Source organism: Microtus ochrogaster, chromosome 10 (assembly GCF_000317375.1).
Source record: "Microtus ochrogaster isolate Prairie Vole_2 chromosome 10, MicOch1.0, whole genome shotgun sequence".
NCBI classification, from domain to species: domain Eukaryota; kingdom Metazoa; phylum Chordata; class Mammalia; order Rodentia; family Cricetidae; genus Microtus; species Microtus ochrogaster.
The window spans coordinates 48237952-48259527 of record NC_022016.1 but is presented as its reverse complement, the minus strand read 5'-3'; the positions used below and the strand labels follow the sequence as shown (position 1 = coordinate 48259527).

Genomic DNA, 21576 nt, shown 5'->3' with positions numbered 1-21576 from the left:
CAGAATGGATATTAAGCAATTTACCTCCTACTAACAGGAGATTAAGGACCTGCTATAATTGAATATACTTCACCCCTCAAAACTCAACCTGGAGTTTAATTCCCACTTCAAGGCCTGCCTGGTTTATAGAGTAAGTTCCAGGACAGCTGTATTACAAAGAGAAACAAGGTCTCAAAAAACCAAAACCAACCAACCAACCAACAAACAAAAAGATAAACAAGATTGAGTCCCTTGATTGAATCTTACCAGACTTAGAAGATGAAATCTAAAGGCACCTACAAACCTAAAGTCTCTGTGTCTTGTCATGTGACCCAAAGTACCTCAAGGCTCTTTGGCCTACCACAATTATAAGGAAAATAAACTTTCTTTTGTTTCTGGTTTTTTGAGATAGGGTTTCTCTGTATAAGAGCCCTCACTGTCCTGGAACTTGCTTTGTAGAGCAGGCTGGCCTCAAACTCACAGAGATCCACCGGCCTCTGCTTCCTGAATGCTGGGATTAAAGGGGTACCAACAAGTCTGGCTCAATTTCTTTCATTATGATTCACTGTCTGCGGTGTGTCCCTATGATTGACTGTGATGTATCCTTATGACTGACTATAGTGTGTCCCTATGGCTGTCTATGGTGTGTGTCCCTATAATTGTCTGTCTGTGGTGTGTTACTGGTGAAGAAAACTAACACGACACCATAATCAGTATATTATAAAATTAACTATTGGTTTAAATTTAAGGTCTCTCTGTCTTAGATTGTGTATTGCAGTATCAAACTAGAACTACTTACCAAGACCTGTTACTACCATGGCTCCAAGATCAGCTACATAGTTTCCTTTTCGAAATGTAGCAACTCGTCCACCTACACGGTCCTGTTTTTAGAAATCAAATGACCATAGTCATTTACTCTGTTTTAACCACATAAGTCAGTACACCAGGATTTACTCTTTCCATAATTATAAGAAGAAATGTATTGAGTTTATATTTATCAATAAACAGCACTATGTGCACAAAACACAAACCAATTATAACCTGAAGTGAGGGAAAGAAATGTGGAAACAGCATGAATGTCAGAAGTGACATCAAATAAGGCTGACAGCGGGAAGGTTACACAACCTGCCCAGCTGTTCTAACTGTGCAGAATGCACAAGGTCCACTCAGTGGAAATCTATGCTTATAAATTCCAACACTAAACATCAACTTTCTACCACCACGCTCTGATGCTTGCATTTTATACTACAGTCACTGGCTGGTTTTAAATTGGTGGGCTCACATAAATCCAAGTTGTCTGGACTACAGGTACACTGGCTGTTGTAACTGGATCACTTGCTGGATGACTTCTCTGATAAATGTCTTCTCCCAAGCAATCTGATGCCCAGGAACCATGTGTACTGAACATAAACTGTTAACTTAGCTTTTACTCCTAAACAGGCCTAGGCTTATGTCTAGCAATTAAAGTTTTGAGAATAGAAAAACTTTACTAAGCTATAGTGATAAAATTATGCAAAGTATCAAAGTACTTTCTGAAAACTTCAAAAACACAACAAAAAAAAAAAGCAAAACAAAACCTTACAAATTAAAATATAATCCATGTGGGAACAATTACATATGGCCTGTAAAGCACTCCTTTACTCTTAATAATGCACAGTATACAGAGTACACACAAAAAAGTTCTCTGATGTTAAAAGATTTTTCAAATAACAGTGTATCAGGGAAAGCATTTTTATTTCCCCACCTCTATTTAAGAAGTAAAAAAAAATTACACTTTATGAAAAGCAATTTTGAATAATATATATACTATTCTAAGGACTTTATAAAATTCTGAAAATGTTTAGGTTGCTAATAAGTAAGGTTTCATTCACATTTTCAAATAAAAATCTTTTAAGCCACTGGAAGATAAAATATGAAAAATTATTTATGAAAACCATTTTTATAACAGCTTTCTGAAGAGATGTGCCAACAACCCTTTCTACCTTTAATTTCCATTTCAAGATGCAGGCATAATAATGAATATAACCAATTCTCTTGGTTTTACCATGTTCTAAAAGACTGTGTCTACCTAATTCCTTTTCCCTGTCTATCAAACAATATAATTTATCACCAAAAAGGTATTGTTGTCTACAAAAAGTTAGTTTATAAACTCCTCAAATTGAAAGGCTAACTTTGGGGGCGGAGACAGCTTAATGGTTAAGAGTACTGGATGCTCTTGTAGAGAACCTGAGTTCAGTTCCCAACACCCACCCTGGATTACTCAAAACCAACTGTAATCCAATTCAGGAGATTTGATGCCGCCTTCTGTATTCCTTAGGAACCTGCATTCACATGTGCATACATCCACAGAGATACATGCATAAAATACATAATTACAAATTTTAAAACCAAGAAAAAGACAAAGAGTGCTAATGGTAAAAAAAAAAAATGATCATTTTCTGAAGACTTATTGTCAAAATAAACTTAGATCAAAGGTAGAATATTTATTTAGCTACTATGTGTAGAGCTATGAGTTTGATTCCCAGCACCAAACAATCATGATGTAAGTAAAAGCTACAGGTGCAACTTTACCCACTATGCAGTATCCAAAGATACTCTATTACACCACAGAAATCAGTTTTGATAAACACAAATTGTCCAATTCGTTAATTTGCAACAGGTACTCCTTATTATGTTTCCATTAGGTCAGGCCTCTAATCCCAAGTCTAACTCTTACCCTGGCTTCCAGAAGTGTGACATCCATTCCAAAACTTTGTAGCTGTCGAGCTGCTGCTAAGCCGGAAACACCTGAACCTATAATAATCACCTTTCCTGTCTTTTTAGCTAAAAAGGAGGGGGAAAAAGAACAACAACAAAAAAAAAAATTAGAGTATTTTGTTGTAGTTTGGAGTTCGTATTTTCTCCCTCCTGAAAACATCTGGTTTCTTAACATAATGTCTTAAACAATTCAGTTACTTTCAAACTGCAAAAACTGTGAAAACAACAAATGTCTGAAACTTGTAAAAATTAATTCAACACTATAAGCTTATAACCAAATATACAAGCTTGAATTGTATTAATCCGGAATGTGAAATTCTGTGGTCTAACCTCTGGAAGGTCCGTTCACCCACTCACGACTGTACTAGTGAGCCATTCTCTTTTAAGAGTTTACTTCTGTTTAACTTAGTATTCCTTTCTGAAAAATTCTTCTATTCTTTTCCGAATATCTTCGTCTCTTAGATACCTGGCAGACATTACTCAAACAGCATGAAAAGGACAGATACTCAGGAAGAGAAAAGACTCACAGGAGGAAAGCCTCAAAACCCCTGCGTGCCCAACGGCCCTCTCACATTTCTAACAGCTTTTGAATTCCAATTTTTAAAAATTAGAAATTAATCTTTTCCTAAGACCTTTTCAAATAGGAAATCCAAGAAAATGTAGATTTGCCTTATTTATTTATTTTTTTCGAGACAGGGTTTCTCTGTGGTTTTTTTGGAGCCTGTCCTGGAACTAGCTCTTGTAGACCAGGCTGGTCTTGAACTCACAGAGATCCGCCTGCCTCTGTCTCCCAAGTGCTGGGATTAAAGGCGTGCGCCACCACCGCCCGGCTGATTTGCCTTATTTTAAATTTAACTTATGAAAACGGGAATATTTTCACTAGTGGGACCTTATAAATAAAAGTAAAATGTCACAGTATCATGAATACTAAACACAGGACTGAAAGTATTACTAAAAACCACTTAGTTCATTTGGTGGATGAACCCTTACTTGGTAAGGGTTTTATCCTCTTATAGATGCCAAAATTGATGAGTCCATGGCGCTCCAAGTAGCTATGAACGCGGTGGACCAGCACAGTGTCACCTGCGAAGCAAATGAAAAGCATGTTTATATTTCCCACAGTTTAAACAGGAATGTCTTTTAATGCTTTTTTCTCCAACATCAAGTCACACTACACACAACTCATGTGGCCCTTGATCATGTGATGGATGCCTTTAGCAAACTAAGTCACAGAACTATTAGGCTATAACATAGTACAAAATTTTCAACACAGAAATTAAATTTGGGAGGAAGGGGCATGAATTGCTGTTTGGAGACAGAATCTCAAGCTGAGGCTGGTCTCGAATTTGCTACATAAGCTGAGGCTTTCTCTGAACTACTAATCCTCCTGCTTCCACCTCCTGAATGCTTAGGTCATAGGCATGTGCTCACATACCTGGCTAAACTGACATTTTAAAAATGATATTACATTATAGATAAAATAGAGAACAAACCTTTGCAAGGCATGAACAATGTTCATATATTTTAGCAAAAACTTCCTAAGACTTGTTGGTGATAAACAGAAAGATAATCAGGTAACTAGCCAATCAAATACAAAAGTATTCCACATATCCAAAGTGAGATAATAGATCTGGAAAAGCATTTAGAAATCTGCATCAATACAATCTACAAATCAGGAAAACAAACAAAAATGGAACTTCGTAAAGGTCATTTATGCACATCACAAGATGAAATAAAGCTGTGAGGCCCCTAAAGGGCTTCTCCAGCAAGCACAGTACTTACTGTTGTAAGGGGCTTCCAACTGTTGGAGAGTAGCCTCAAATGTCAGTTGAATCTTTGGGTTGTCCAGCCACAACTGCAACTATATTTAAATGACATAAGTTGTATTACATGCCCACAGACACGTCACCTGATCAGTTGTAAGATCACCTTTTAAGACTTTAACTATGAGTTTCTTATTTTCATGTAAAGAGCGAGGGTTACAATGCTGACAAGGAAACTACTGTTTGATACAAAGCTGCACCAAATTAGTGAATTTCAATAGAAGCTGGAGACTATTTGGTCTAAAGAAGAAAGATGCCTAATAACCAGTAGGAAGCAGCTAGGATTTAAGCTTGGGGTTTATGTAATTCCAGATACCGAGCAGATAAAAATCATTATAATCATTCAGGGGCCAAAAAGTATCGGTGATGATTCCTCAGTTCAGGATTGTACAGCTAAATGAGTTGGTGAATGGGGCCCAATGAAAAACAAACATAGACCACACCATGAGTCTAATTCTAAGACCACCAAGAGGAGGTACAAGATAGGAAGCTCATAGGAGGTAAGGTCTGCAGTATGATAATGCAGTGACTGTACAGAAGACCCCTAGAGGAAAAAGAAGAAGAGGACTTCACATAATGGCCAGTTGGAAAGCATCTGACTACATGGCAAAGATACAGGAGAAAATAAACACACCCTGAGGTCAAGCGAATAGTATGTTTAAGAAGCAAATAGGAACACTGATTCAAGCCTGCAGATTGAAGAATGAAATGATTTGTGTATAGTCAATGGTTCTCAGTGAGCTTTAACAGGAATTCTCAAAGTGAACAGGCATACACATACATATACATACAAATATTTACAAAATACACAGCAGGATGAATACCATCATATTTAAATCCTGCTTAAAAAAAAAGAAAGAAAAAGAAACACCTGTTCTGTAAATTAAGTCCTAACCAAGGAATTTAATTTGGTTAGATAAAAATAAACCAATTACACAGGGATATGGCTAGTGCTACATAGACACTCCACTTCTTGAAGGGCTACAACCAAAGAAGAATGCAACCACTCCATACCCATGGCTCAAGCTCTTTGACCTCAGCTCCTTCCTCTTTCCATCCTGAGCTAGGATAAATAAATAAAGCTCAGGTCCGAGCTCTACTTCAGTTGTCAAGTCAGTAGACAGATGTAGCCAAAAGTCAAGGAATAGACACCATCACTGCAGCAGAAAGCAACTGCTAGCCAGAAACTACAGCACTAACTTGGGTCAATCTTTCTCCAGTTCTTCTCCCCACCCAACCCCACCCCAAAAGAGTTGAGACAAATTATGTTTCAATGTATATTCTTAATATATTAATGAGGTATGAGAAGGATCCTAAAAAATGCATGCATACAAAATCCCAACGTGTAGAAATGAAACTACTCATGTCAGACGGCTCACAACTGCCTAGAGCTCCAGCTTCCAAGGACATGCAAATATGCACACAAGCACACATGCACAAAATCAAAAACAATAAAAATAAATCTTAAATACCCAAAGGAAAAACAATTTACCTCTGGCAATGGTTATATACAGGATAAAAAAAATACAAAACTTTTTTGTCCTATTTTTTTGTTTTCTGTATTCCCTATAAAAGTCATGGGTAATTTTCAAAATCCAAATGAAAGAAAAGGAGGCATAGATACTTACTGTGCGGTTCCTGATGAAGAGAAAAACCTTCTGTGTCTGCTGGGGCCCACTAATGATGTCTGGGAAACAAGCTGCTTCCTGAGAGGTCATTCGGTCATGGGGAAGTCTGCTTTGAAAAGCTGCACCCTCCACACCTGGCAAAGGAAGCAGAGGAGCACTAGAACAGTGCAAGTGGGCACACAGAGCAGCGATGATGAAATCTCTAACTCCTCTTCTGCCTGAAGAGGATCTGTAAAGCTCTGCCTAATTCATAGACTGATACTACCTTAAAAGTGTTTTGTTTTTTAAATTTTGCCTCATTGAGGCCAGACTGGTCTACAAGAGCTAGTTCCAGGACAGCCTCTAAAGCTACAGAGAAACCCTGTCTCAAAAAAAAAAACAAAATAAATAAATAAATTTTGCCTCAAAGGTTAAAATTTCAGGCACTATTTCAAGCTCAACGTCTCAAAGTTTAAAGTTTAAAATGAATTACTTTATAACAAGTCATTTAGAATATTTTCATTCATTGAACAGGTAATACTAAATTATATTCTAATTAAAATGAGCGTCATAGATAACATACAATAAAATTTAAAGAAAAAAACAAGTTAAAGGAAAGTACACTACAGAGGCAAGGAGTGAAGAATGTGGTCACAAGCCTTCATTTGAGATTGCAGCATGGAACGGAAAGTCAAAGGCTGAAAACTCAAAAATTGAAAAACACACAATCTCATCAAGAGCAGGATGTATTAGTCCCTATTATGGAGAGTTGGCAAGAGAGTAGAGAATTAAGCAAACTATAATGGTTAAGTCAGAAGAAGGCCAAGAATTTACTTTTTCTGTCAGCAACATTAGAACTACTTCAATCTATACAAGTGCTGCTTACAGACGACGGAGTGTGCTCATACATTACACACAAAGTGAGTTATTCTAAAATTATCTTAATTTACTTCTAAATATTTTATAAGCTAGCGGGAAAACTCATCTTTGTAAGGGATTCCTGGAAAGCCAGGCACACCCTGAGGTTACAATTCCAACATCTTAAAAACACTAACCTGGCATTTCAACAGCCAGATAGGCCTGGGTGCAGCTCAAGAGTAGTACACATGCCTAGCTAGCCCTAGGTTCAATCCCCAACCAGTTTCTACTCCAAAAACAGGAAAGGGACAAGAAACAGTTTCTGAATTCAGTATCGTTAAGTACTATAGTAGGAAGCAAAGCAAGACAAAAATATCTATATTTAATATTTTAAGGTCTTAAAACAAGAAGTTAGAAGAAAAGACTAGAATTAAAAACACAGCAGGTACAAATTTAACTTGAAGACTGTAATACTCTAAGGGATCTGTTTCCATAATGACATTCAAATGACAATCGCTACTTAAACTAACAGTTAACAAACAGGCCAAGTAAAACTGCCCAATGCTGACAGAGGCTACACATTAAAAACAGTTGTTCTCAGAAAGAAGCACTATCTACCACTAGATGGCAAGAGCAAAAAATCATGTGTTGCACATTACTAAGTAAAACCAACAATCCTATTTAACTAACTCCAACCCAAAATCAAAGATTGTCAGAACAAACGTTCCTTACGGGATAAAATAAGAACTACACTGCTTCCAGTGGCATGTGATATTACAAGAGAAAGACGTGATGGTAGAGGTAAAGTGTTAGCAGGGCAGAATTTTCTAAAATTATACAGCTTTGATGTCCCTGACCGCTACCCCAAAACCAAAACAACTGAACAACAACAACAAAACAAACAAAAATCAAACCCCAAATATCTTAAATTCTTATAATGAACAGTTAGTTATCTACTCATTACTGTTTAGTACTTGAACCAAATACTGTCTAGTCCATGTGTATACTATTATCATGAAAATGAACAATTTCTCTAAAATCTTCATTAAATTCCATTTCTCAGCTGACCACAGTGATGTGTGTCATAGACATGAGGATCATTAGATTTAAGGCCAACCTGGGCTATGGCAAAACCCCACCACATACCCAAACAAAACATACAACCTTTTCTAGACTGCTAAAAATAATTTTCTTTCTTAGCTATACTATTATATCCTATATGCTTAAAAAGTGGCCAATACTTAACATTTCTACAATGGATAATTTTTTAATGATGGCAGGAAAAACTATGTGGAAAATAATTCCCCAAAATTTCATGACATTTGGTTCCAAGATGCAAGTGTTCTTAGAGAAAACAAAACAAATTCTCATACACCTTTGGGCATCTGAAGTGTAGGTAACAATTAAGTTATTTACTTGACATGGAAATTTCCAAGTATTCTCTAAATCAGAAATCAAAATTACTATACAAATGCAGTTAAAGAAACTAAAAAGGTGGTATTAACACATCAGAAACTATTACTTTACAGTTTTATCTTCCTGAACTGACACTGCAATACCAACTTCTCAAGTTAACACAGCCCCTAGGAACACTCAGTGAGCGCTGAGGTGACTGCCCAAGAGCACGGGCCCACCATGGGCACGTGCAGGCTTGGCACACTCCTCAGTACTGCCAACAAGACAAATCAAAACTCTCACAACTCACACAGATCTATCTCCTTTACAGGAAACCTGCTGACTTGCATAATGTCCCCTGTTTGTTTAAGTAACCATAGAATTCAGAAGTTATTTGCACTTGGCTCTGGAATAGTTTCCAATTATATGTTTGGGTGAGCTTAACACACTTTATTATTCTAGAAATGTCACAAAGATGCTGTTTAAATTTTTAAAGAGCCCCAGTCTGCCTAGTTTCAGTCCTGTCTCCCACCCCTCACAGTTACTACACTTGATCTTAGCCAAAAGGCCGAGAAGCGATCCCCACCCCTCACAGTTAAGCTCTAGAATGGCTTTCCTTCCAGACTGCAATCATCTGATGCTGTCCCAGAAAACGTACAAAACCTTTGTACTTAAAGAAACAACCTAGATTTCGCAGGGTGAGTCAACTAGAAATGAAGAAAGGAGGGAGGTAGAACTCTGAGTATTTTATACCACAAAATTATTTTGTCCTGATTTTTATGAGATGTAAATGGCATTCTGACTAGTTACAGAGAAGTTAGAGAAAGAAGGCCTCCACATATCATTTGCCTCTGATAGTTCTTTAAATAAAAGAGAATCCAGGCAGAAAGTGAGAACAAAAGCCTCATGGGATCTACATAAAGTCTTTTCTTAAAATCAGCAGAGGTGCATCAAGTCCTACTACAATGATTTTAAAATAAAGAGTAAAGATAGGAAGAAAAAAAGCAAAGTCATGAGTTCTCATACTTACACTTTTTATCTTTAGGGTAAGTATACTGCCATCAGTATACAAAGCAGCCTATACTCTAAGAAGTCCCTGGGTCCTTTTCATAGCTGCTGGTTTCCTGCTGGCCAGCTCATTAAGTTTTGGGTTTCCTTCGGGCTCTAACTCATAAACAGGGATATACAATACTACTGTTTGAAGGCAGGAAGCCAGACAAGATGGCCTCAAGCTCCCTTCCAGCTCTAAGATTTAGACACAAAGCAACATGGATTTTAAGAGACCAAGACACAATCCTGACAATTAAAAAAACCCTCAAGAGTGCCTGGCTTCATTTGGAGAAGAATGCTGACGACTTAGGCATGTTTTAAATTCTGATTATGTCATGTGTGTATACATGCTTCTGAACATGGCAAGATCTAACCTAAGAAAGGGTTTGGAGGATCCACAACATTCACCTCCCTCCTGACAACAGCCAGAACCTGCTCTACAGTTTCACATGACAGTTTGTTGTTTACCGGCAATATATTATAATCTGTTAATTTAAGCAAAGAGGAACATTTCATAAAACAAAAAACAAGAAAACTTGGTTTCCTTGAGATTAAGACTCTAGAGGCTGTCCCCGATCGTGTTTCAAAAGAAGATCTCCTGCATCGTTCAGTTAGGGTATTCTCTCTGATTATAAACCTCTGGTCCTTGGGTCAGTATGGAAAGATTTCCACTTCCAACAATTCAAATCCCCTTGACCACTAACTACCAACTGCTCTATCTCCAAGGAACTACTCCTGATCCAAAATAAAACACAAATATGTCCTGAGCCTGCTAGACACAAACTGCAACAGACAAATAATCTATATTAAATGAGAGACGACAGCCTTCAACAGTAAGCAATAAGTATTCCAATTTTAGCCAAGAGTCTAAATAAACCAGCTTTGAGCCCTGGCACACACAGACACACACACACATTCTTCAAAGACAAAAAGGATGAAACACAAACATGTTATTTCCAATTCTTGGAATAAGCTTAATTGTTCCAAATGATGGCCCTATAAATCCTTTACTTTTTCCTTTCCTAGAAGTAAAAATCCATAGTTTGGTATGAGAAGAGAAAGTCCTTTGAATACGCTTTTTTAAAGGGTGATTTTTTTTTTTACCCTAGAACAAAATAATTCAACTGTAAAGAGATTACATACTATTAATTGGAAAAAGAACCCAACGCCAACAATTACATCTATAAGATGCCACCTAGAGTCTAGTCCTAGAATAAATATCTCAGCTTTAAGACTTGAGTCCATGGCTTCTTGTCTGTGTCTAGTACTATGTTTCTCTTTAAAGGTCCCATGATTCCCGAGAAAAGTACCCGCCATCTCCTCAAAAACATGAAGAAGAATGGAGGGCTGAGATCGGCCTGAGGACTTCAACAGTTTGCCTGCCTATGTTCTGGCTACGCTCTCTACTTATACTACTCTGTCCTGTGGGTTACATTACTGCTGTGCTTCTGGCTACAATGAGAATACCATAGCCAAAAACACTTGCAAGCATCAATTACTCCCTGACTTGGCGGCTCTTGCTAAAGTGGCAAGCATCTAATGCCACCCTCACCTGATGCTTGGCCGTCTCCATACCCTCCAGAACTGTCGTCTTGAAGTCCTCCTGCTTGCCCTGTGGAAGGAAAGAGGAGAACTCAGGGACCTTACTCCATAAATTAAGATATTATCTGGACATAAAGGCCTAATAGTTGGCGACTCAAGAATTTACCACCAACTAGTAAACCCATATCAGAGCACTCCTTCTGGAATCAAGGCCCAGGGTATTACATCATCTTTCAAATTCTGGTCAGGAATTTTCAACTTCACATGCTGATCCTTGCTGAAAGGCAGTTGAGCAAAGTACATGGTATTTATTTCTAATTCCTAAATTCTTGCTGCCAGTCTTAAGTAAGTCTGGATGGGATGGGAGATGGATTCCAATGTCTGTTAAGTAACTGTTGCTAGACTGACAAGGACTACAGGACCTGAAACTGCAACAATTCAGCATCAAAGTCTCTTAGTTTTCTACCTAAAACTACAACAGGCAAATGACTGACAATCTTAGTAAAAATACTGTCCTCATCAAAGCAGGGGATGTAACTCAAAGTTCAGCACCAAGAGTAGTTTTGTTAACCATAAGCAGAAGATAGGATGGACTGAATATGCCAGTGCTTCCTCAGTAAAGACACAAGAGGCCAAACTGTAGACAGACATGCTTGTGGGAGGATGGTAGGGGAAATTCTACCTTAAGTTATATACTAGGCCTGGCTTAAAAAAACAAAATACAACAAAAATCTCCTCGATGGTACTGTGGAGAACTTCAAGAATCAAAGCTTTAAATTCAATCAGAAAATACCAACAACTGTCTTGTTCATTCTATCACCAAGACAGACACCATGATCATGCGCTTCCAGGCTCCTGGTACACTGCAAGGAGATCAGTGTGGTCTTTCAAAGTAGGAAAACACAATCGCACAGTGATCTGAACTGAGGCAAGCTTCAATGGACAGTTTATTTTAAACTATCCCCACATGACAGCATTGAGTTGTAAAAAAGTTACAGCCCTCAAAAATATTTCAGGTCTATGAAACACAAGCAGCGACTTCTGACAACAGAATGTGATGGTTGATGGCAGATAACAGTTTTAAAGATTATTTTCCTATGCTCGTCTAAAGGAACCACTAGGTTCTAGAAGGTTCTTCTTAGACAAATACAATGTGTATGATTAGCCATGTTGAGCCCCTAGGAAACAGCACATAAGCATGATGAGAAGACCAAAATGCTAAACCTAATCTGCAAACTAATCTTGGGAACACAGGTCCTACAATTTAAATCAGACATGTTCACTCTTGGTATGATTTTTATTCCTAAAAGTGTTGTGGGTTAAAAAAAAAATCGTCATTGTTGGTTTGTTTCCCCCACAGAACCATGTAGATTAGAATATTAAATCATATTTAGAAAAAGTAAGAGAGAAAAAGCTCATAACAGTAAACATACACAGTTTCAGAATAACATTTTAAACTGGGCAGTGGTGGGGCACACCTTTAATCCCAGCCCTCAGGAGACAGAGGCAGGTGGATTCCCCTGGTTTGAGGCCAATCTTTTCTTCACAGTGAGTTCCAGGACAGTCAGGGCTATACAGAGAAACTCTGATTCAAAATACCAGAAGAAAGAAGAGTAGAACATTAGCTGTTCTCTCTCAAATGATATTCCCAACTTAGCAAAAATGAAGTTTCTTCTTGTAGAGACATTTCATACTTTAAAAAAGAAAAATCAAATAGAAAAGCAAAAGCACTTTCAACTGGCCATTGAGCCTCAATTAGTCTACCCTTCCTATTCTTATCATTTCCTTTTCTCCAGCTAGACGCCATACAATAAGCAAATCTGTTTAAGCTATAAGTAGCTCATCATTTGTTTTGCTACTATTAATGGTACTCAACAGAAGATACATTTTTTTTTTACTCCTGATTATTGTACTACAAAGAATAATATAGCAAAAAAAGAAAGGCAGTCTTTTTTGCTTCTGCTTTTAAAACTTCATTTTAAAAATTCTTATAAAGACACTGATTGAGCTAGGTATAGTAAGTGGTGCATGCCTATAACCCTCAATTACATGGAAGGCTGAAGTTGGAAGATGCCAAGATCAAGTTCAGCCTTGGCTATATAGAAAATTCTGTTCTTAAAAAAAGATACTGTTATTGGTAAGAATATATAGGAGAAATTTGGAAGCTATCAAAATCTTGAGAGTATTTTTAAAAGCTCTTTCATACTAAGGTTTACTTAGGCAAAAAAATTAAGAGAATGAATGCAAGCAAAAGATAAAAACAGATGGAAAATGCTGGGCAGTCTTTAATCTCAGCACTCAGGAGGCAGAGGCAGATGGATCTGATCTCTGAGTTAGAGACCAGTGATTTCCAGGCCAAGCAAGGAAAAACCTGTCTTGAAACAAAACAAAACAAAGAACAAATAGAACTGATGAAAGACAAAGCTAAAACATGTTTAATAAGTTTTAGAAAGATTTATTTCTTGGCTGAAAGTTTAATTTGTTTAGAAGTGAAAAGATATAGTTATTTTCTAAACATAATGTATTTATTTGTGGTATATTACCCACTTCCCAAAGGAGCTGAGAATCTTCCTTTCCCCCACCCCAAAGACAAGATCTCATGTATGCATTTGCTGAATTTCTAACCCTTCTAAGTGCTTGAATTATACTTGCATCACTACTAAATGAAGAGCTACAATTATCAACTGAGCTACATGCCTAATCCCACATGTGTTTTGTTTGCTTGCTTGTTTTGTAGTGCTGGGACCTGAACCTATGGCCTCACCCATGCTAGGCAAGCATTGAATCAAGGTGTTGTTTTTGTTTTGTTTTGTTTTTCGAGACAGGGTTTCTCTGTGGCTTTGGAGCCTGTCCTGGAGCTAGCTATTGTAGACCACGCTGGTCTCGAACTCACAGAGATCCGCCTGCCTCTGCCTCCCAAGTGCTGGGATTAAAGGCACGTGCCACCACCACCACCCGGCTGCATCACTGTTATATCCCCAGCCCAGACACCTTTTTATTTTTTTTAAAGATTTATTTATTAAGTATACAATGTACTGCTGGCAAGGAAGGCACCAGGTCTCATTACAGATGGTTGTGAGCCACCATGTGGTTGCCAGGAATTGAACTCGGGACCTCTGGAAGAGCAGCCAGTGCTCTTACCCTCTGAGCCATCTCTCCAGCTCCCACCTTTTTATTTTTTAAGACAGGCTCTCATATATTCCAGGGTGGCCTTGAACTTGGTACACATTTGAGGATGGCCTTGAACTGCCTGCTTTCATCTAGAAAGCACTCTGCCAATTCAGCTACAGCCCCAGCCCTGTCAGGTATCTTTATTAGTATTCTGGATGAACTTCCTTTTGAGTCAGGGTCTATACAACTTTACAGGTTTAAAAGTTGGGAGTACAATCATAGGCACACCGGCTCATCATTTTCTTCATAATAGCACAGATACAAACTCTAAGAGCTAACTTTCCATTCAGGTAACAAATCATACATAAAATGTCTTATTCATCTGATCTGGGATTCTCCAGCTCAGGACTCTCCTGACATGTGAAAGCAAGCAAGCACTTACTTATCTTTAATAAGTATAAATTCAAGATAAACAATGAAAGTACTCAAAAGCAACATTTTTAATGGCACTGCCTTCAGTTTTCATCTCAACCACTATATGAGCACACAAGTGCACAAACATACAAAAAAGAATTCCTCAAGCACAGACTCATGACTTAGGTCATGTGTGCACAGCTTCTCGAAATCGAGAATAAGTCTTTTTTTAAAAAAAAAAAAAAACTAACACGGGAGGCAGAGGCAGGCGGATCTCTGAGTTTCGAGGCCAGCCTGGTCTACAAGAGCTAGTTCCAGGACAGGCTCCAAAACCACAGAGAAACCGTGTCGAAAAAAAAAAAAAAAAACTATCTTTATTCTATATGTATTGGTGTTTTGCCTGCCTGCATGTCTGTATGATGATGGCAGATCTGAAACTAGAGTTACAGACAGTTGTGAGCTGCATGTGGGTGCTGGGAATTGAACTCAGGTCCTCTGGAAGAACAGCCAGTGTTCTTAACCACTGAGCCATTTCTCCAGCCCCTCAAGAGTAAGTCTTTCTTTAGCTTATCTTCTGTAGCAGCTGTGCCCCAGTTCCACCACTGACTAGATGCTTCCTCATCTTGATTCAAATACCCAAGGGACCAGTTTTCCAGCATCTTAAACAGAAGTCAGTTGACCTTCAAATATTCAAATACAGGGAGGTGAAAATCCTCAGTATGCTGATCCCCAAAACTTCCTATTCTGACTAGTTTCTTGGAATTACATTCTAAATATCTTTATAAACTTCTAAATTTCTTGGAAGAAATTACTTTTTTGGAAGATTAACAACTGTCAATGTAGTCATTTCATGTTGACTGTGACAATCAGCTTGGAAATAAGAAACAAGCATTTTAAAAGTTAAAAAACAAACAAGTAAAACTCTTCGTTGGATACACAAACCTTCACTCAGAGAGATCCACCTGCCTCTGCTCCTGAGTGCTGAGATTAAAGACTGCCCAACTGTTCCCATCAGTTCTTACACTGTATATTACCTTTTGCATTCATCTACTTAATTTTTAAATCAGTGGAATTTCATGCTTAATAATTTCATAATTTGATGTTTAATGGATACTTATCCCAAAACAGCTGAGCACCAATACAAAAACAGGGTAGAATTCCTGCTTTAAAAGAGCTTAATCTGTCTGGAGAAAAATAAAAAATATCCACAAAGCAACTTTAAAAAAATGAACTAAGCTAACAGACTTGAGGAGCAGGAATGATTTTCTGTACAGGTCCCAAGGCATTTGGATAGACGGAGAGGAAAAAGCATTCAGACCAGTGAAAATGAGATGAGGTATGTGCAGAGGCCAGCATAGCACACACTTAACTAAGGAGATGGTCTAGAATAGCAGTGGGGATCAAGCAGAGATGGCCAACTTCTAGATATGTCCAGTTTATAGCCGACAGATCACATTCAGCAGAGAAGAGCTACGAATGAGGCCCCAGAAAGCTGGCAAACTTATTTAAAACATTATAAGAGCTTCCCACAATTATTTTTGTGACTCAACTATATGGTTCTCCAGTGTAAACTTTGTAGACGGTAATACCAAATCATAATGCCAAATCTTGGGACACATTGAAAACTAAACTTGACCTTAGCACTAATGGAAGAAAGCTGATCTTTAGCAAAAACAAAAACAAAAATCCCACAGTATTTTAATTAAACTGATACGATCACTTTGTAACAGATGTCTGGAGGAAGAATGACCTAGAGAAAGAAAATGCAATTAAATGTAAACAAAATCATATTTATGTGAAGCGAAATAACTTGTAACAAAATAAGTAAGCAGACAAGACTTAAATCAAAAAGGCTATGCATATGAGGGTATAGAAAGAAAAAAAGGCTTTAAAGAGCACTCTTTTAATTCAGGAGAATGGTAATGCAATAGATAAAATGTAATGAGATAAAGCTGAAATTGAAGTATTCTAAAGATGGCTGAAAATTAAAGAATAAAACAGAAGGAACAATGAATCTAAACATTTTTAAACTACCTGGAAGTAAAAAGAGGCTCAGAAAGTCTGAACTTATAGAAGAGTCAGCAAAGCCATACTTCAAAAATGAACCAGTTAATGGAAACAATAACCAAACAAAAGGTTAAAAATGAAGAAGTGGGCCAGAAAGACAGCTGAGTGAGTAAAGGTACTTGCTGCTACATGTGATGACCTGAGTTCTATCTAAGAGACTCACATAGTGGGTGAAGAGAACTGACTCCTGCATACTCACCCTGTTCTGTACCACATAGGCATATGCACATAAATAAAAATGTACAAACTGAAAGTAACCATCACTGCTTTGTTCTACCTTTCTGTTATCTCCATTTTAAGAAGTGGCTTTAAAAACACCACTCAAAAGTTGGGCATGGTAATGGCATGCCTTTAATCCCAGCAGAGGTAGGCTGAATTCCAAGTCTACATAGTGAGTCCCAGGTCAGCCAAGGTTACATAGAAAGGCCCTGTCTTAAACACACACACACACACACACACACACCCCACAACACAAGAAACCCAAACAAACAACAAAACAAAAACCCAGCAACAATAAAAACAAAAACAAGCACAAACAAAAAAACATCCAAAAGGCCAGAGATAAGGGTTCCCACAATAAGTGATTCATAACTGCCTGTAACTCCACTTACAAGGGATCTGATAACCCCTCTTCTGGTCTTCAGCCAACCAAACATACATGTATATAGAGAGAGACACATACTCATACATACAAAAAAAAATAATAAAAAACAATCTAAGCATCATTAAATAAACTCAATACAGTTCTTTCCTACTACCTGTTTGACCCAATTTTGTACAGAATAAATAATCTATGCTTGCTAGAATAAATACAAAACAAGTAAACTGGTTCACAGAGGTAGCCAAAAATAACCAGAATCTTCAAGCACACTACAAGTCTTTTAACACAGTTAATGATGGTCAGTATTTGAGCAACAATAAATAAAATTGGTTTCAATTGGAATAGTAATCCCAGAGTTAAATCTTCATTGAAAAAATTAACTAAAACAAGCAACCTTCATAATGTCCAGGACTAAAAAAAGGGCTCTGCTGAAACAGGAGCTACCTGAACTTTATGATGCCAGAAAGAACAGCAGTCAGAACCAAGGAGACAAAGAAAGAAGTCGATGCTGCTAAGGAAAGCAAACCTCTCAGAAATCAACAGACTATTTCCACACACTATTTACCCACATTCCAGAGTGGGGATTTTCCTGTCCCCTATTTTTGTGCAAAGTCTTGATTCATAGTGTAGGTTTCAAAATGTTCCAAAGAAGACATTTAATTCAGATTCTGTTATATTGCTACCTACAAGCTTCATGTGTCTATGCAGTAAAAAACAAAGCCCATTTTTCTTATTGACCTGTTTTTAAAAAGGACAATACTGAACTTTATTCTGGCCACAATGAAAAGCACCGCTGTAACATTTCATACTAGATGTTTACTATTCTACTCCATAGCTGCACATAATTGACCATGTGGTATTGCAATCACTTCCCAGTTTCTAAAAAGATAATGTAGGCTATTAGCTGACCTCATTTTTTTTTTACTAAAATATCAGTTTGTCCTATTCCTAGTTCAACCTTGTATTTAATACAACATGTTCATACATAACGGTAGTGTTTACATTTTTCCAATGGAATCTTCACTGAAAGCCTCATTTGGCAGATGAGGAAAATCTTCATAGACAAATTACCCCATTGCTGTACTACAATGTGATCAGATCAAATAAATAATGGTAGTAAAGAGAATTCAAATCCTAACAATAAAGTTTCTCAGCTAAAACTATTAGCTAAAATCATTATTTTGAAAAACTGAAACAAAATAGACAAATTAAATCATTCATTAAGAAAGCAGGGCAATCTCTCTAAGGACAAACACAGGATTTAATGGTTCTTCTTAACAATCAAAAGCAATTAGCAGTTCAGAATCAAGAATCTAAAACTACTTCACAAAAACCTAACAGTGGTTCTTCATGTTTAATGTAAAATTCCCAAAATCCAATCTGGAGCAGAAACATTAACTTGCAGACAATTTCTGAAAAATCTGTGGAACAGCCAGGCAGTGGCGGCGCACGCCTTTAATCCCAGCACTGAGGAGGCAAAGGCAGGCAAATCTGAGTTCGAGGCCAGCCTGGTCTACAGAAAAAGTTTCAGGACAGCTAGGGCTACAAAGAGAAACCCTGCCATGATTTAAAAAAATGAAGTAAGCCGGGCGGTGGTGGCGCACGCCTTTAATCCCAGCACTCGGGAGGCAGAGGGAGGTGGATCTCTGAGTTCGAGACCAGCCTGGTCTATAAAGCTAGTTCCAGGACAGGCTCCAAAGCCACAGAGAAACCCTGTCTCGAAAAAAAAAAAAAAAAAAAGAAAAAGAAATAAAAAAAAATCTATGAAACAACATGATAACTATAATAAATAACAAGATGAATATTCTTGAAAAATGCCAGGAGTAGATATGAGGTATTCTCTTCATAAAAATGATCTCATTCATCAAGGTAATACACAGGCTACCTTGATAGACTGACTCTACAAATATACATTACTTTAAAAGCAGACTATACACATAATCTGATACAAATAATTTCATACAGTTTTACCTACCACTTTAGAAAATAAAATGATCTTCTAGATTTTCCCTACACTTTTCCTTTAATATTTATATTGTGCTGCTTCACTCCTACAGCGAAGTCAGTTGCTAGTATCTGTAGCCCTTTGGACTGAATACTGTGATGGAGGATCTAGTCTTATTTTTGAATCATTAGACTCCAGAATTACAAGAGCAACAAAGGATTACAATTGTACAATTAGTTGGTGTGTGTTAAATCAAGTGAATAAGGAACTACTGCGAGAATGTCCCTATTACTTTTTTGTTTTGTTTTTCTAGATAGGGTTTCTCTGTATAGCCCTGGCTATCTTGGAACTGGCTCTGTGAACCAGGTTGCCCTCAGACTCAGAGATTCACTGCAGGTCTTGCCAGAGCAGAAGGAGCCTTTATCTCCAGCTTGTTTAATGTTTTTTGTTGTGTTTTGTTTTGTTTTGTTTTGCTGGCCTGGAATTCAAAGAGATCTGACCTGCATCTTGCTCTGAGTGCTGGGATTAAAAGGCGTGGACCACCCTCCAGTTCTGATGGAGGAAATGCTGATGTCTATGTGTTACTCTCATTGGTTAATAAAGAAACTGCCTTGGCTTTTTGACAGGGCAGGATTTAGATAGGTGGAGTAGACAGAACAGAATGCTGGGAAGAAGGGAAGTGAGGTCAGACACGATGGAGCCAGCAGCCAGGTCAGACATGCTGAATCTTTCCCCAGCAAGCCACCACTTCATGGTGCTACACAGATTATTAGAAATGGGTTAAGCAAGATGTGAGAATTAGCCAATAAGAGGCTGAAACTAATGGGCCAGGCAGTGTTTAAAAGAATGCAATTTGTGTGTTGTTATTTCGGGTGTAAAGCTAGCCATGCGGGAGCCGGGCAGGATGAAAAACAGGCCTGCCAACAGCCCACTACACAGTTCTGTTTTACTTTTTAAAAATTTTGCCTCTGACTTATATACCAATCCTATTTTCTTTCAAGTCTCTCTAGGGTTTTGCTTGTTTTAGGTTTTTTTTTTTCTTCTTCTTCTTTCTTTTTCTTTTTTTTAAAAAAAAGACTGGGTCTTTCCACATAGTTCTGGCTGTCCTAGAACTCACTATTGTAGACCAGGTAGGTTAACACCAGGTCATCACACCAGGCTTGCACGGATAGCAAGATATTTATCCAATGAGCCATTTCACTGGCCTGTTTTCTCCTTTTCTGTTAAAGAAAACCAGCTGATTGTGATTATATATACCTACAATTCCAGCCCCTGGGAGTACAGGCAAGAGGGTCACAAGTACAACCTTAAGACTCAACAAAGTGAGTCCACAACGAGCTTGGGCTACATGAGGTCCTATTACTAACCAAGTAGGATATCAGTTGCCAGCTCATTTCCAGGGCCAGGGAGATGGTTTACTGGGTAACAGCACTGGCTGCCAAGTCTAACAATCTAAGTTTAATACCTGAACCTACATGGTAGAAGAACTGACTTCCACAAACTGTCCTCTGAAACATACACTAACACAAAATATGCCTTTTAGTTTTTTGTTACACTGAATAATCAATCAAATGTTTATCAATTTTTGTCATATATTTTAATTATAACAGCTTTGTGATCCAATGTCACTGGAATTAAAATTTTCTATTCATATCTTTTCTATATTTATTTTGGATTATTCGGTATTTTTACTACTACAGGTTGTGTATTTTTTTTTTTTTTTTTTTCGAGACAGGGTTTCTCTGTGGCTTTGGAGCCTGTCCTGGAACTAGCTCTTGTAGACCAGGCTGGTCTCGAACTCACAGAGATCCGCCTGCCTCTGCCTCCCGAGTGCTGGGATTAAAGGCGTGCGCCACCACTGCCCGGCTTGTGTATACTTTTAATTTATTTTCTGGGTGCATGTATGTATAATCCAATTGTTCTCCTTCCTTTCTTCCATTTTCTTTTGGGGGGCGGGGTAAGGCTCATCACTTTGCAGCCCTGACTAGCCTTGAATTCACTGAGATCCACCTGGCTTCACCTTCCAGAGTGCTAGTATTAAAGGTACCCATCAATATGCCCAGTAGTCTTCACCTAATTTTTTGTCTCACTGAACCTGAACTTGCTGATTCATCTAGACTGTTGGCAAGCCCCAAGAATCCTCCTGTCTTTGCTCCCCAGTGCTGGAATAAAGACATAAACCATTGTACCTGGGCAGTTTAGGACCTGAACTCAGGTCCTCATGTTTGTAAGGCAAGCACTTTACTAACTGATTCATCTGCCTAGCTCCTGGATATTCTTTTATGTGCATTTTATTTTAGAGGGTTTTTCTGTTTAAGTTTTTGTTGTTGTTGTTCTTTGGGGAGGGCCAGCGCTGGCGAGCAAACCCAGGGCCTTATGTTATGTTATGTTATGTTATGTTATGTTATGTTATGTTATGTTATGTTA

At 37.9% G+C, this 21576-nt stretch overlaps 1 protein-coding gene and 1 pseudogene across 1 annotated transcript in view; both read right to left on the bottom strand.

The window, feature by feature from the left end:
• The window catches only part of Kdm1a (lysine demethylase 1A), a gene marked incomplete at its 5' end in the record, with an annotated part of 56635 nt that overhangs the window by 18900 nt on the left and 16159 nt on the right, over positions 1 to 21576 (bottom strand). The window contains 6 exons of the mRNA XM_026782273.1: positions 779 to 860; positions 2696 to 2802; positions 3727 to 3819; positions 4519 to 4597; positions 6188 to 6321; positions 11022 to 11081. Coding sequence (XP_026638074.1) covers positions 779 to 860; positions 2696 to 2802; positions 3727 to 3819; positions 4519 to 4597; positions 6188 to 6321; positions 11022 to 11081 — 555 coding nt within the window. The remainder of the gene's footprint in view (positions 1 to 778; positions 861 to 2695; positions 2803 to 3726; positions 3820 to 4518; positions 4598 to 6187; positions 6322 to 11021; positions 11082 to 21576) is intronic.
• On the bottom strand, positions 8881 to 8999 carry LOC113456688 (annotated as a pseudogene).